The sequence below is a fragment of the Larimichthys crocea genome, chromosome XVII (genome assembly GCF_000972845.2).
Source record: "Larimichthys crocea isolate SSNF chromosome XVII, L_crocea_2.0, whole genome shotgun sequence".
NCBI lineage: Eukaryota > Metazoa > Chordata > Actinopteri > Sciaenidae > Larimichthys > Larimichthys crocea.
In genome coordinates, this window is record NC_040027.1 from 7,537,262 (window position 1) to 7,551,394 (window position 14,133).

A 14,133-nucleotide genomic window follows, 5' to 3' on the forward strand; every position below is an offset into this window, starting at 1 on the left:
GGTGGTAATGAACCACTGACAGTATAAAGAATGGACACGGATAATCTAAAATTCGGCAGACGTGGATCATCGGTGGACCTGAGGTGGGACGAAAGATGCCTGGGTGTTCAAACAATCTGCAACAGCAACCACCTGTCAATCAAACCATCCACACTCTTAATTCTGCATAACTTTAAGCCTGAATATTAAAAATGTGGACATTTATAACATGGGAACTTATGGAGACTGACTCCCATTTGGAGCCAGCCTCAAGTGGACGTTTGAGGAACGAGTGCCACGGAGACTGCCGCCTGGTCGTGATCCCAGCCTTACTAGAAAATGTGATGATTACTGTATAAATATAAATAAAGCCTAAATCATGGTGGATGTTTCACTTGAACGTTAAAAAACAGGAAAATGAAAAACTAAACTGCTGAACTGATTTTCTACTTAATTCTATTTTGTTATCATTCTGATAACATAGTTCATAGGTCATAGTTAAGAAGTCTCTTAAATTTCACATGAAGCAGTTCCTCAATTAACCTCTGACCCCTAAAAGGAAGTCCCTCTGTGAGAAATTAGATGAACACTTTAAGTGATTTGGATTTTATTCAAGTTAAAACAAAAATCCAAAACTAAGTTTGAACCTTCAGAAATACCAGATAAATAAATCAGGACAACACTGAGGAGATTTATGTCACGGTTACGTAGCACAGGGTTCCAAACATTTCAGCCCACGGCCCCCAAAACAACCCAACTGTATCCCCAGATGTCAGATGATTGGTCCTTGTTATTGTATTATTGTGTTGTTAATCTGTCGTCATCACATCAAGAAAATCGACAGGTTTTATTTTAAATGTAACTACTTTTTATGTTTTGTTACAATTATGGCTAAAATATGCTATTTCTAAAACTTTTTACATTTAATTTGATATCGGAAAATCATCTTGCGACCCCTCCCCTTGCTGCCTTGCGACCCCCGGAGGGTCCCGGCCCCCACTTTGGGAACCAAGTCAAGTCAACTTTATTATCAATGCTGCCGTATGTACAGGACATACAGAGAACTGAAACTGTGTTTCCCTCTTATCAGCAAACAGCATAAACATGAAATCTAAAATATAAGTAAAGATGTAAAAATATATAATGAAAATATAGATATAAAAATATATACAAGCTAAAAGACATCCGAGAATAGAAAAGACATTAGCAAGTCTGGAGATATAAATAGTATCTCAAAATACTAGGTATTTTGATATAGGTATAGGTATTTAAAAATACCACCATGTAATAAATATGGTGGTATTTTGAAGTTGGAATGAATAGTATAAACATAGTTATCAGTATAAACATAAATATGGCAGTATGGACAGAGTTTACAGTATAAACAGGTCTATAAAAATGAAATAAACAAGCAGTGGTGTAGCACAGCATGAATATGCCTTCTGCATTACTTACTACAAAGTCATATTAATTTACAAAGAGGCACTGAAAGGGCACAAACCGTGTCAGTGTGTCAAACTAAATAAAATAAAATGTTACTGTTTTTTATTCAGGCGGCCTCTGAGCCCTCTACGTCACCGGTTCTTCTCGGGGTCCTTGACGTGGCAGTGGTAAACAAAGATGGCGGAGTCGCTCGGAGCTCCGTAGCTTCATTCAGTTTCTGTTTGTTTCTGTTTGTTTCTGTTTGTTTCTGTTTGTTTCTGTTTGTTTCTGTTTGTTTCTGTTTGTTCGTCAAACTTCGGGACTTTCCTCTGGGTCAGCGGTCGGAACACTTCACATGCCTGCACTCTGCTCCGGCCTGGGTCTCGTGTGAAGCCGAACAATGAGCGGCTGGGCCGGTTTCTCTGACGAGGAGCTCCGGAAGCTGCAGCACAGAGGTAGCTGCTGTTAGCACGTTAGCTTCAGAGAACAGGAAAGAGACAAGTTATAAAAAACATAAAGGTTATAAAAAGATAAAGGTTATATTGTTTAGACTTTTAACAACCACTCAAATGTCAAGCTGATGTGTACATGTGAAGGAGAGCTGTGAACAAACCAGACAGCTGAAAACTGCAACTTCATATTCAGTTCCAGGTTTCACATCCAGAACCAGTTTAATAATCATCGTCCAGGTTTTAGACAGTCTGCGGGGACGTCACAGAGACTACGTCCAGGTTTTAGACAGTCTGCATGGAGGTCTGCAGCAGTCTGTTTATTTCTTCAGACGAGATGAAATCTGTTCGTCAATGAGTCTTTTAGGTAGAACAACAAACTACATATTTGTCAAAACGAGACATTGTGACTTTTCCTCTGCTTCTAGTTAATGGAATGGGACCAGATGTCGAGTGTCTTTGTCCTTCCAACATGATCGTGCTGTCTGTCCGTACACGTGTTTCTCCTGCGTGCTGTTTGTTTCCAGCCACAGGTTCGAGAGCAGCCAGAGGATTCAAACGTGTGGCGGTGACGCTGCTACAGTAAAAGAAGTGCTGGCACAGAAACATGACAGCAGGACTGGATGCTGCTTTGTTTCTTATATCGTCAAAGCGGACGTTTTAGTTCTTGCGTGACATTTTCGTCTCGTTTTTATTCGTCAACAAAAAAAGCACATTGGCACAGTCCGTGTTTTTAGAACATTGTGTCGTCTCGTCTGAAGAAATGAACACTGACTCTGATAAACACCATGACTCTCCTTGCCCCCTCAGCCACATGTTTTTTTACTGATCTGAAAGTTTTTTGTTATTTTATGATGTCGACTGTTCTTGGTGTAAACCTCCAGCCTTGCCCTCTGATCACTAGATTTGGGATTTCGCTTGTACTCAACTCTACACAAAAGGATATTACAGCTTTCACATCCCACGTTTATTATTGTTGAATTGGAAGTCTGCTAAATATCCGATGGCTTAAAGACATGATGTTTTTCTTGAGAACTTGAGAAAATTAAATATACATTGAGAGGATGTGCAGCCAAATTCTTCCATAAATGGCAGCCCTTTGTTTCCTACTTCACTAATTTAGAGGAACTACCTGACTGAATCTTTGTATTTCAGTGTTGTATATTTTATATTGCATAAATAACCAGTAATGTGCATGTTGTCCTTTTGTTTTTCGTTACACATGCATATATGTAAAAAAAGACTGTATACCTGTAATTGCAAATATTTTATTTTATTTGTCAATTAAAACAATTTAAAAAACAAAACAAAAAACATGCTGAGTCATCCTCTGTCTGTTTTAGACTCCATGCTGTCCGCGGCGGCAGCCCGCGGCCGGAAGCCGGCTCCAGCCACCCGGAGTCGGCAGCAGCTGCAGCGGGACAGGGCCCTCCAGCTGGCCGCTCAGAAGAACCCCGGAGCGGCTCCTGGACTCCCGCCGGACCAGCAGCTCACCAAACCTCCGCCGAAGGAAGAGCCTCGGCCCGCAGCACCCACCACAGCTGTCCGACAGGAGGGGCAGCAGAAAGCCAGAGAGGTGAAGCCGACTGAAAACCAGCAGCAGCAGCAGCCGGCTCCAGAGGAGGAGAGCCCGGCTGTGAAAGAGCTGGAGAAACAAGAGGTGGAACTGTTAGTATGATTTAATATAACATACCTCTACCTGCTTTATGTGAGACCACTGTGTGTGCTGCCTTCTTTTTTCTTTATTCACACACACACAAAACTTATTGACATCCAGTAATTGTCATTATTTAAACTTAAAAAGAAGATTATGTAGCTGTGTGTGAATCAGGTCTAAAGCTTATTGAGGCAGCCTGTGTACACACAGAACGAAACAAAACACTCCACAGAACGTGAACAGACCTTAGAGACAGACAGCATAGATACATACATACTGACAGTAGCTCTATCAGAGGTTGCAGCTCTCTGTATAAGAATTCATCAGTTTAATTTTCAGCTTTCTCGAAGGTGGAGACGAACTTCACCATTTTAAAGACCTGCGGTCCCCTGCATGCAGGAGACAAGCTGCTACTGTTTAGTCTTCTTTTTTCCCAGTGATTAGATGTTTATTTCTGGTATCATGCATCCCGAGGACCGCAGACCGGAACCAGCACACATAGTCTAGGGTTGGTTTTATGAATGATTTGATGCATCACACAGGCGTCATGATATAGATTTAAATCAGTCAACCGGAGAAGACCAAAGTCCCTGACCATGACACAGCTCAAATCATCTTTCTGTTGCACCAAATGCTTCAAGGGGAACAAATGTTCCAGCTCGATCTCTTTCTGAAACACAGATTTAATTTTCTGCCGATACTTGAACTTCTAATGTGCAAGTCTGTCGACCAGGTCAGTGATCGCATCACACCCGTCTTATCTGCGTTAAGTCGGCGTCACGTCAAGTTCAGGATTAGTTTTAAAGTTCCTGCATTATCAGACAGCAGCAAACATCTCAGGTCTGATCCATCCTCGCGTCAGCAGGAGCTCACTCCTCGTGCACGACTGAAGACAAAAGGTGGTTTCTGAGGCTGTGGAACTCTCTTCGTGTCGTGTTTTATTGTTTGCTTTCATGATGTGGATTTTGACTTTGATGAACCTTTTGTGTGTTTTTGGTCACAGTCGAGAAAAGACTCGTCTGGAGCAGCTGCAGCAGGAGCAGAAGACGATCGAAGAGAGGAACAAACGCAAGAAAGCTCTGCTGACAAAAACCATCGCTGAGAAGTGAGTACGCTGTGTGTCCTGTGGTGAACTGTGTGTTTTCATGACAGACGGGAAAATAAGACGAAATGTAGCTTCTTTAAAGTTCGTCATCGTCTGCAGGTCCAAACAGACTCAGGCTGAGGCCGTGAAGCTGAAGAGGATCCAGAAGGAGCTCCAGGCGCTCGATGACATGGTGTCCAACGATATCGGCATCCTGAGAGGAAAAATAGAACAAGCCAGCTGGGATTACTCCACCGCCAGGTACGAAGAGTGTCTGCAGACACTTTGGTGTGAGGAACAGAAACTCCTCTACAGTTGAAACTTTATTAATCAGGTTGAAACATGAAATTACTCCTCCGCATTGAACCCATCCAGGCTGGAACACACACATTCACAGGGTCACACACTCAGACAGATGAGACCGATGCCACATTCACTGGGGCCCAGGGAGCAGTTGGGGTGGTTGCCTTGCTCAAGGGCAAATCTGGGGATCGAACCACCAACCTTCGGGTTATTGGACGACCCACTCTACCCCTGCCACGGCCGCTCCAGGCTTCATACGAAGTCTTTCAACGTTGTCACGTTCTCTGTTAATCATGGCTGCGTGATGATGGCGATCTTCACTCAGATCTTGGTTTGCAGAAGGATCAGAGTTTCAGACTTCATCAGCGTGTCCCTGAATGCAGCATCAGGTGTGTCCTGTGTCAGTTTGTGCTGTCTTCTGATTGGCTCGTCTGTAGCTGTCGGTTGTGATGATTAGCTTGTCAGTTTGTGTCAAGACAAACTCAAAAAAAGGCGGAGCATGAATAATTAATTAGCAGGCGGAAACGGAAGTGTCACACCTCGCTGTGCCTGGATATATTAAGACATGACACACAGCAACAGGTGAGCGAGAGAGAAGGAGCGCGGTACAAACAAACGGACACGAAGCAGAAGTTGTTAAAAACATGAAGGACTGTAAGCAGCATAAACATCTGAAACCTGAGAGAGGCGGCCGGTGAGGAGCAGAAGCTTCCTCACTCATCCACAAGCTGAGAGTTTGTGGAGGATCGCTGTGTGAAGCTCTGAATGTGCCACAGTGAGATCGAGGATTTAAAATCACGTTATCATCTGATGGTGATCGCTGCTCAGTTATTATTAACATCACTATGTCAAACTCAGTACATCACCCACCAACCAAAGTATGTACTGGTCCAGTTTGGCCCATTGCATTCTGGGTTTTGTAGGCTTTCTTTTGTTTCTGCTCAAACAGTTTGAAACAAACTTTCCAGCAGTGAAAAACTGAAACAGCTGCACGTGAGCAGAGATGATTCGCAGCTTCAGACATGAGGAGGTTCAGGAGGCAGAACTGTGATGATCTGGACTCGATGACACGTCCTCATGTGAGCTGAGGAGTTTGCTGATTGGTGGATTCTGTTAACACTGTCAGTGTGACTGTAGAAAAATCACAATGAGCATTCTTATGATTGATATGAAACGAGCAGCAGGTGATGTGACTGCTCCTCCTCTGTCAATGCTCTCACTGCCCCCTGCAGCTGGTTTCCAGTATTCATGCTTCCTACACACTCAGGTTTATGTTTCCATCAGTGCAGCCACAGACAGTTTACACACTGTAAGATGTTTAATAATCATATGAACCTGTGTGTGTGTCCTCGTGCACGTAGCTGTAATGAGATTTGCTCCTCGTTACAGATGTTTGGATAACGAGCGGAGGACCTGACCTTCACACACCGGCTGCGCTGCGTTCTGTTATGATTACGTTGATTTAATCAGTCGCTGAGATTTCTCTGAGGTGAAGCGTGTAACATCATCTGTTTATTCTCCAAACAACATGTGATGATTTTGTTTTTTCACAATTAAAACAAAGATTCAGAGTTCAGACGTCGTGCGAGGACGCTGCTCTGCCCCTCAGCAGGGCCGCGTGCCAAACTGTTTGTGATTCTGATCAGGTGATCGCCTCAAACTGAACTCAGGCTGCTACTGACGATAATCCCATCATCATTTAATCTGTGATTATTTTAAATTTGATTTATTCGGATCGTCTGCTGCTCAGTGAACTGCAGATCTGAAATAAAGGTGTCTCATTGTTGAGTCAACATTTCTAAAATAAAATCATGACAGTGATCCTTTAACTTTAATAATGTATATGAGATTATCTTGATTGTATATTAGAGTTTAGAGTTGACGGATTTTCCTCAGTGGATTTATTATCCAATATTCTTACTCATGTTCAGCCACGTCGTCTTTACTCTTTGACATATTCACTAATATATATTTAGTTTTGTCTTTGTTTGTTCTCATGTGGTTGACATGAAGCAGGATCATGTTTCATGTTTCATGATGTGATTTGATCATCGTGGATATTATCACGATGGTTTGAAGTGAAACTCTCCGGCCGTCACGTCATGTTTGTTTACGTTTTCTGTCTTGCGTGTTCTCTCAGAAAGCGTTACGAGAAGGCGGAGGTGGAGTACGTGTCAGCCAAGCTGGACCTGCACAAGAAGACGGAGGTGAAGGAGCAGCTGACGGAGCATCTCTGCGCCATCATCCAGCAGAACGAGCTGCGTAAAGCCCACAAGCTGGAGGAGCTGATGCAGCAGCTGCAGCTTCAGGCCACTGAGGAGGAGCTGGAGAGGCAGAAGAAGGAGGAGGAGGAGGAGGAGGAGAAGAGGAAGAGGAGCTGTGTGGAGACGCAGAGGAACACCACACAGGGAGACGGTTCTGTGGAGAATCAGGAGGGGACGGTGCAATCGACCAAAGACTGCAGAGCCGCAGAGGAAGACACTGTGAAGGAGGAGAAGGGAGGTGACGTCCAGCAAGAGCACCACCCGCTGACTGCTGCAGCAAACCCTGAAGACGACTGTAGACCTGTAGAAAACGGTGTTCAGGGTGGAGCTGTGGCCTCCTGATGCTCCTCTGTAAGATATTACGTAGATATAAAACACTAACGCGAGTCCGTCTTCTAAAAACTCTTCAACCACTGAGTGTTTGTCCACGTCGTAGAGACGGGACGGGGTAACGGTCGATTCTGGACGTGCAAACTCGGAACGGGTCGAGTTTTGGCTGCAGAAACAGTTTGCTCATGGTTTGGGAAAGATTGTGGTTTGGTTATTAAATATTGAAAAAAGTTAGAGCGTCCTGTCCCGTGTCAGCTTTTCAATATTTAACCAAGATGACAATCTCGACCAGAATCAGAACCAAATGTGTGAGTCCCAAACAGAACCTTAAAAACATTCAACCTAAACTAAAATAACGGCACTCGTATTGGATCGATTTCAGCAGCATTTCTTTATTATCTGGGAGCTGTTTGCTGGTACAGATTATTATAAACAGATTTTCACTCCATGAATATCGTGACAGAAAGAATTCACGGTAACGATTATCCCAATATTCAACTTGAACGTTTGTCTGTCTGTATGTAAACACACAGAGCAGAAAGAAGTGGTTTGAGTTATCATACATGTTATGAACATGTCATATGCTCCCAGGCCACATGAACATCACTGCGACACCTCGAATCTGTAGCACCGACTATCAGATCAAATGTTAAATTCTGTTTCTGAGCAGAAAGTTCCTGATCTGAGTTTAAATTTGGAGCTTTTTATTCCGAGCCAGCTTGTGTACAGCTGCTCGTGTTCAGGCGTCTGACAGTCGAGACCTTTGGTTAAATGAAAAGAAGACTTGAATCAGAGAAACGTGTTGTTATGATAGTGTTGAAACTGGAGGAGGATTCAGACTTCAGGACAGCAGACTGTACCTGACACGACTGTCGGGCTGCAGAGGGAATCAGAAGCCGGTCTTGCAGCCATTATCTTCACGTCGGTGGCTTCTCATGTCGATCCAGCCGTGTGGTTTGACATCACATGTGGATGATCTCTGCAGAGGTTCAGCTCCTCGTTGTTGTTTCTCTGTGGCGGCGCTGAGCGATGCGTTCTGTTGACTTCCTGGAAAGTCTGTTGCAGTTCTGGTGGTGCAGACGTGTGAGGCATTAATCCGGACCCGTCCTGTCTGATGTGCTGTAGATGAACATGTTAGCTGGCGCTGGGCTCGTGTTTCACAAAAGCTGATTCTGGTGCGAGTGCGGCGGAGCAGCAGCGGGCCTCCTGCATGGTAAGATGATCTGTTAATGTATGGACGGACAGACGCTCATGTTGAACTCTGTACATGTGACCAAAGTCTGAGCGACTGTGAACCATGACTTATTTAAACGGGGTAAATATTTAAAGCGGTGACAGTCTGATATCTGACTCAAATAAACTTGAAATGAGAGTTTGGTCTTCGTGTTTATCGCTTTAACACTCAGATAATGAGTTATCTGCAGGACGGAGCTGTGGTCCTGGAAGGAATTTACACAGGGGGTGGTGGTGGTGGGGTTGGGGTGGAGGCTTTGGGGGGTACTCTGGGACTTTTTTTTTTAAAGTGCAGTAAGTGTTTCTGTAAAGCGCTTTGAGATTTTACAGCGCTCCGGTCACATCTGGCCGTCTGAAGGAGACGCTGTAAAAAAAAAAAAGCAGCTTTTTTAATTAGTGAGGAGGCTGAAGCTCCGAGAGGACAGACGAGTGACCGCCGTCCACGTCTGTCCACGTCTGTCCACGTCTGTCCACGTCTGTCCACGTCTGAAGGCCACAGGAGCTGATCTCAGGTCAGGTTTTCACCACAAAGATGCTCAAATAAAAATGTGTCACTTCACTCACCATAAAAACAAAAACTGCCTGAATGTAACTGTCGATTTACTCGAGTCACTTTTCATTTCATGTGCTTTCAAAGAGAAATAATTTTTTTTTACTTCTATCAGGTTCTTCTAAAATCTGATGCAGGAATAAAACGTGAAACAAATCTGTGTGCTGGAAATATTCAAACTTTTTTCTTGTTTCATTTTTTGTTTGTTTTTTTCAGTTTGGACTCAGAAACAAAAAGTAAAGAAATAAAATGCTGCTTACTTGATGTAAACATCAGTTCATGTTAATGCAGAATAAAAATCTAGAATATACAATAAATGAAAAGGACGTTTAGCAGTGAGTACTTTTACTTTTGATACTCTGAGTACGTTTCTGTCACTCAACCAAAACTTTGAACACGTGTAATGGAGTAGATTAGTAATTAGTAATATTTATATTTTTACTTTAAGATGCTTTAAATGAACTGAATGATCTTCCTGCCACATTTTTAATATTATTAATAATAATAATAATAATAATAATATTAATAATAGTCAGGAGGTTTCTTCCTCTCGGGGTCTCTGTGAAAATAAAATGAGTTCTGGATTCTGACAAAGAAAAATGAGAAGATCCAAACTGCACGAACCGCCTCTGCATCCTCCATACGTGTGTGTGTGTGTGTGTGTGTGTGTGTGTGTGTGTGTGTGTGTGTGTGTGTGGACTTCAGAGGGTTTATAAAGTAAAGCATGATTTATGTGGCGCTGGCGTCCCTCGACAGGTCGAGAAAGACTCTGAAACCCGAGAAGTCCAAATCAGGTTTTTGCTGAAGGTCTCTCCGCCATCTGGACGAGCCGGGCCGGGCCGAGCTGAGCCGAGCCGGTCTTCACCTCCAACACCAGCTGAACTCTGAACTCAGCCAGAGGAGATGTGCATGTTTGAAACATGAAGAAGAAGAAGAAGAAGAAGAAGAAGCAGAAGAATTCATCCTGATCCTTTAATTCACTTTAATTAACAGAAACGTTGCTGCTCATTAATGATTCAAAGTTCAGTGAAAGTTAGAGTCTCCCAGAGAAGAAGAGAAAAGTTCAACAAGATGTGAATGGAGTTTGGCTGCTGTGTGTGTGTGTGTGTGTGTGTGTGTGTGTGTGTGTGTGTGTGTGAGTGTTGAATGATTCACCAACAGTCTGAATGTAAAAACGAACCAAAACCCGGAGAAGAAAAAAAAAAAAAAAACACTAATTGATTGATTGATTTATGATAATCAGCCCCAAACGACGCGCGCGCGCGCGCGTGCGTGTGTGTAATGAGAATCAGTTCGGCTGAATTAATTTCACACTTGCTCTGTAAACTCTGCGTGTTGTTTTAATCAGGAGCAGATTTTCTGTTTTATGTCGGAGTGCAGAGCGTTTACAGCCATAAAACACACACACACACACACACACACACACACACACACACACACACACACACAAAAATGAGTTGATCGGTTTATTCATGCAAAGTCTGGATTTATTGATTCATTAATATGCATCAATTAAATACAAATAAACAAATTAAATCATTTAACAAATTTAAAATGTAACATTTTATTTTTTAACATTTAAATTTTTCTATTTTATTTTGAAAAATGTGACATTTTTCTTATTTTAAGACATTTAAACATTTTTTCGTTGTAACAGCTCAGAGTGTGATCAGACATGTTGGGAATTATTTAAAGATAATGTAATAAATCATAAGATAATTAAAAATAAAACTTCACTGATCACGGAGAATTTTACAGCAGCACAAAAAAAATCAGAGAAATAAAACAGTAAAAATAGTTTGTGCATATTCCACATTAAAGTATTCATAATAGTGGTGTGTAATATTTAGGTAGAAGTATCATAAGTTCTAGTAAAAATCACAAAATGTTCTTGAAGAATTAAAAAGTCGTTTCTGTCAGTGTTTGAATATTCTCTGTATAATCTATAAATATCTGTAATATTCTCTATATAATCTATTAAATAAATCTGTAAATATTCTCTATTATAATCTATAAATAATCTGTAATATTCTCTATATATCTATAAATATCTGTAAATAGTTCTCTATATAATCTATAAATATCTGTAATATTCTCTATATAATCTATAAATATCTGTAATATTCTCTTTATAATCTATAAATATCTGTAATATTCTCTTTAATCTGCAACATGTTTGATGAAATCTGTAAAGTACTAAATAAATACTCAGATAGAAGTACTTTACTCGGGCCCGCAGTACTGTGAAGTACTTCGTTACCTTCCTCCTCCTTCGTGTATGAACTGTGTCTGTGTGTCTGGGAGCCGGTTCTGGACTCTGTAATCAGCCCAGGGTCGGTGTGCGTCGGCGGACGAGCAGAAATCCCGCAGCAATCAGGCGCAGCGCAGAGGGAGCGGGTCCGCAACATGTGGCTCCCTGCACAGGAAGCGAGGAGTCAGCGAGGAGGCCCCTCACTCCCAATTAAGGAAATAAAACAGGACAGGGGGCCAGAGCGCGGCTCCAATCAGCACCAGGGGTCACCGGACAGCGGCGGCGGGGACGGGGGCCCGGGACCCTCATCATCATCTCCACCCGGAGCCCGGGGGGTCAGGCCTGTGCAGGGGGGCCGAGATAATACAGGACCAGCAGAGAACACGAGGAATACAGCCACTGTGATGGACAGGTGGGTTTAAATAAGTACCCAATAAATACTGCGTTACAAGTCAAAGTACTGCATATTACTGTATTCTGACACATTCTTAAATCTGCACATCTGCACATTCTACTTTAGTACTTTCTGTAAATATGTACACTTGTGTTTTCCCTCCTTGATTCTATTTTTCGCTGCTGTAAACAAGTGAATTTCCTCGTTGTGGGTTAAATAATGTATTATCTAATCTAATCTAATCTCAGTGCTGTGTGGATGAAGCTGTCTCATAATCATATTTCAGATGTTCTGTAGCTGCAGATAAATGTAACGTTAAAAGTCAAACTTCCCTCTGAGACGTTGTGAAAATAGAAATAGCTCAAAATTATGAATCAGTAAAAAAAAAACATTTTATTATATTTACACAGAAACATGTTTGTACATGAAATCACTGTAATGTTTCAGAAACTTATCTCGAGTCAAAGAGTCAGAGAAGTTCAGCACGTACTTTGAAATATAAGCACAGAATTTTAATCAGCTGATTTTTGATTGTTACTTTATACTTTGATTTAAAGTTAACAATAACTGTGATGTTTAAAAAATGTAATCTTGATATAATATTGTGTAAATATTCCGGCTCCTCTTAAATCATTAATGCGTCTTTCTGCTCTGCATGTGTGGTTCCCACCCTCTGTCGGCCTCCTGCACTCAAATGATAATTCTGACAAAAAGAAACAAAACACGATAAAAGTTAAAGATGAATTTGATTCATAGGATTTCTTTGAAAATATCCTGATGATCGTTATCATGAATGTTTTTGGTGAAGTTCTGATCTCGTGACAGCTCCAGTGTGAATATTTAAATATGAAATCATATTGAAACAGACTGTATGAAGACAGAGACGCGTCTCTCACCTGCCTCCGGTCTCAGAGGGTCAGCAGGTTTTCGTGGGTCCCCCTTCAGTTACCACCCACAACCTCACCGAGCTGGACCAGACTGACAAACCAGCACAGAGCCTAATTATGGGGCTCAGGCTCGCAGCCCTGACATGAGTTAGAGCGCGGAGCTTCATGACTCTGTGATTACGTTTCATTTCAAACCAATTTACTGAAGCTCGCCATTAATTTATGATTCATTCCTGTTTCTGGTTTGTGCTTTAAGTCTGTATCAGAGGGAAAATCTCTGAGATTTATGTGATGCACTTTATCAAAATTTAATGTGAGCCCAGAACCTGCCTGTCAGAACACACACACACACACACACACACACACACACACACACACACACACACACACACACACACACACACACACAGATTAAACTAACAGCTCAGTGTGTGTGTGCAGTGTTAATATATCTGCATCGTCCACAGTTCTTCTTGTTCTGAGACGCACAACATGAATATGAATTCATTCTTCATCTGTGGAGCTGCACGTTTGATTCTATGAACGCAAAGCTGACATGAAACACAGATCATCAGCTGACAGAAATGTCTGCAGCATTTTCTTGAGTAAAAGTTTCAAGACAACAGTGAAAAAAAACTAAATAAATAAAATTATAAGTATGAGTAACGATGATAACATTCATTATGTAAATATGTGTATGTTATCAGTCATTAATTATGTTTCATGGTGTTATGGTGGAGCTGATTTGTCTGTTGGGTGGTTTCTAAAAAAAATGATTTTATCATTTGATTTGATTTTTTAATTTTGTGTTTATGTTTAAGAAAATAAAATGTCTGAAGTAGGAAAAGTGAAATATTTATATTCATGCAGAGAAAGAAGAAGAAGAAGAAGAAGAAGAAGAAGAAGAAGAAGAAGTGTAAATGAAAGATTTCAGAATCTTCTCTGATTTTAAAGCGTTTCATCTGTACCGTGTCCGTCTGTCCTGCTGCTGTATTTAAATATTAAATATTATTCTTCGGTGGCTGCAGGGCGGCGTGCATGGCGTGCTCGGATTCAAACCAGGGACGTTGTGATTACGTGGTATGTGTCTTAAACCACTGGGGCCATCAGGACGCCCCCACTGAGCGTTTCCTTCTGCAGATTCAGGCTCTGTTGACTTCCTGTGACTCGGATCTGCGACTCTGAGCTGCACAAACAAAACGACGTGATGAGAAGTGAAGCTGACATGTTTGTTCTGTGATGCTGAATCCACAGATTCATGCTTTTTAATACGAGCACTGCGTGTGACAGACCAGGCATTTACACTCAGAGTCCATGTTCAATTAACTGA

The 14,133-nt window shown here is 41.9% G+C and overlaps 1 protein-coding gene across 1 annotated transcript; it reads left to right on the forward strand.

The window, feature by feature from the left end:
- The first annotated feature begins 1,564 nt into the window (after positions 1 to 1,564).
- gorab (golgin, rab6-interacting) lies at positions 1,565 to 8,860 on the forward strand. Its single transcript, XM_019268772.2, has 5 exons — positions 1,565 to 1,856; positions 3,194 to 3,518; positions 4,511 to 4,612; positions 4,712 to 4,852; positions 7,035 to 8,860. Exons 1-5 carry the CDS (start codon positions 1,802 to 1,804, stop codon positions 7,498 to 7,500), a joined length of 1,089 nt encoding a protein of 362 aa, XP_019124317.2. The 5' UTR covers positions 1,565 to 1,801; the 3' UTR covers positions 7,501 to 8,860.
- Positions 8,861 to 14,133: the final 5,273 nt, after the last annotated feature.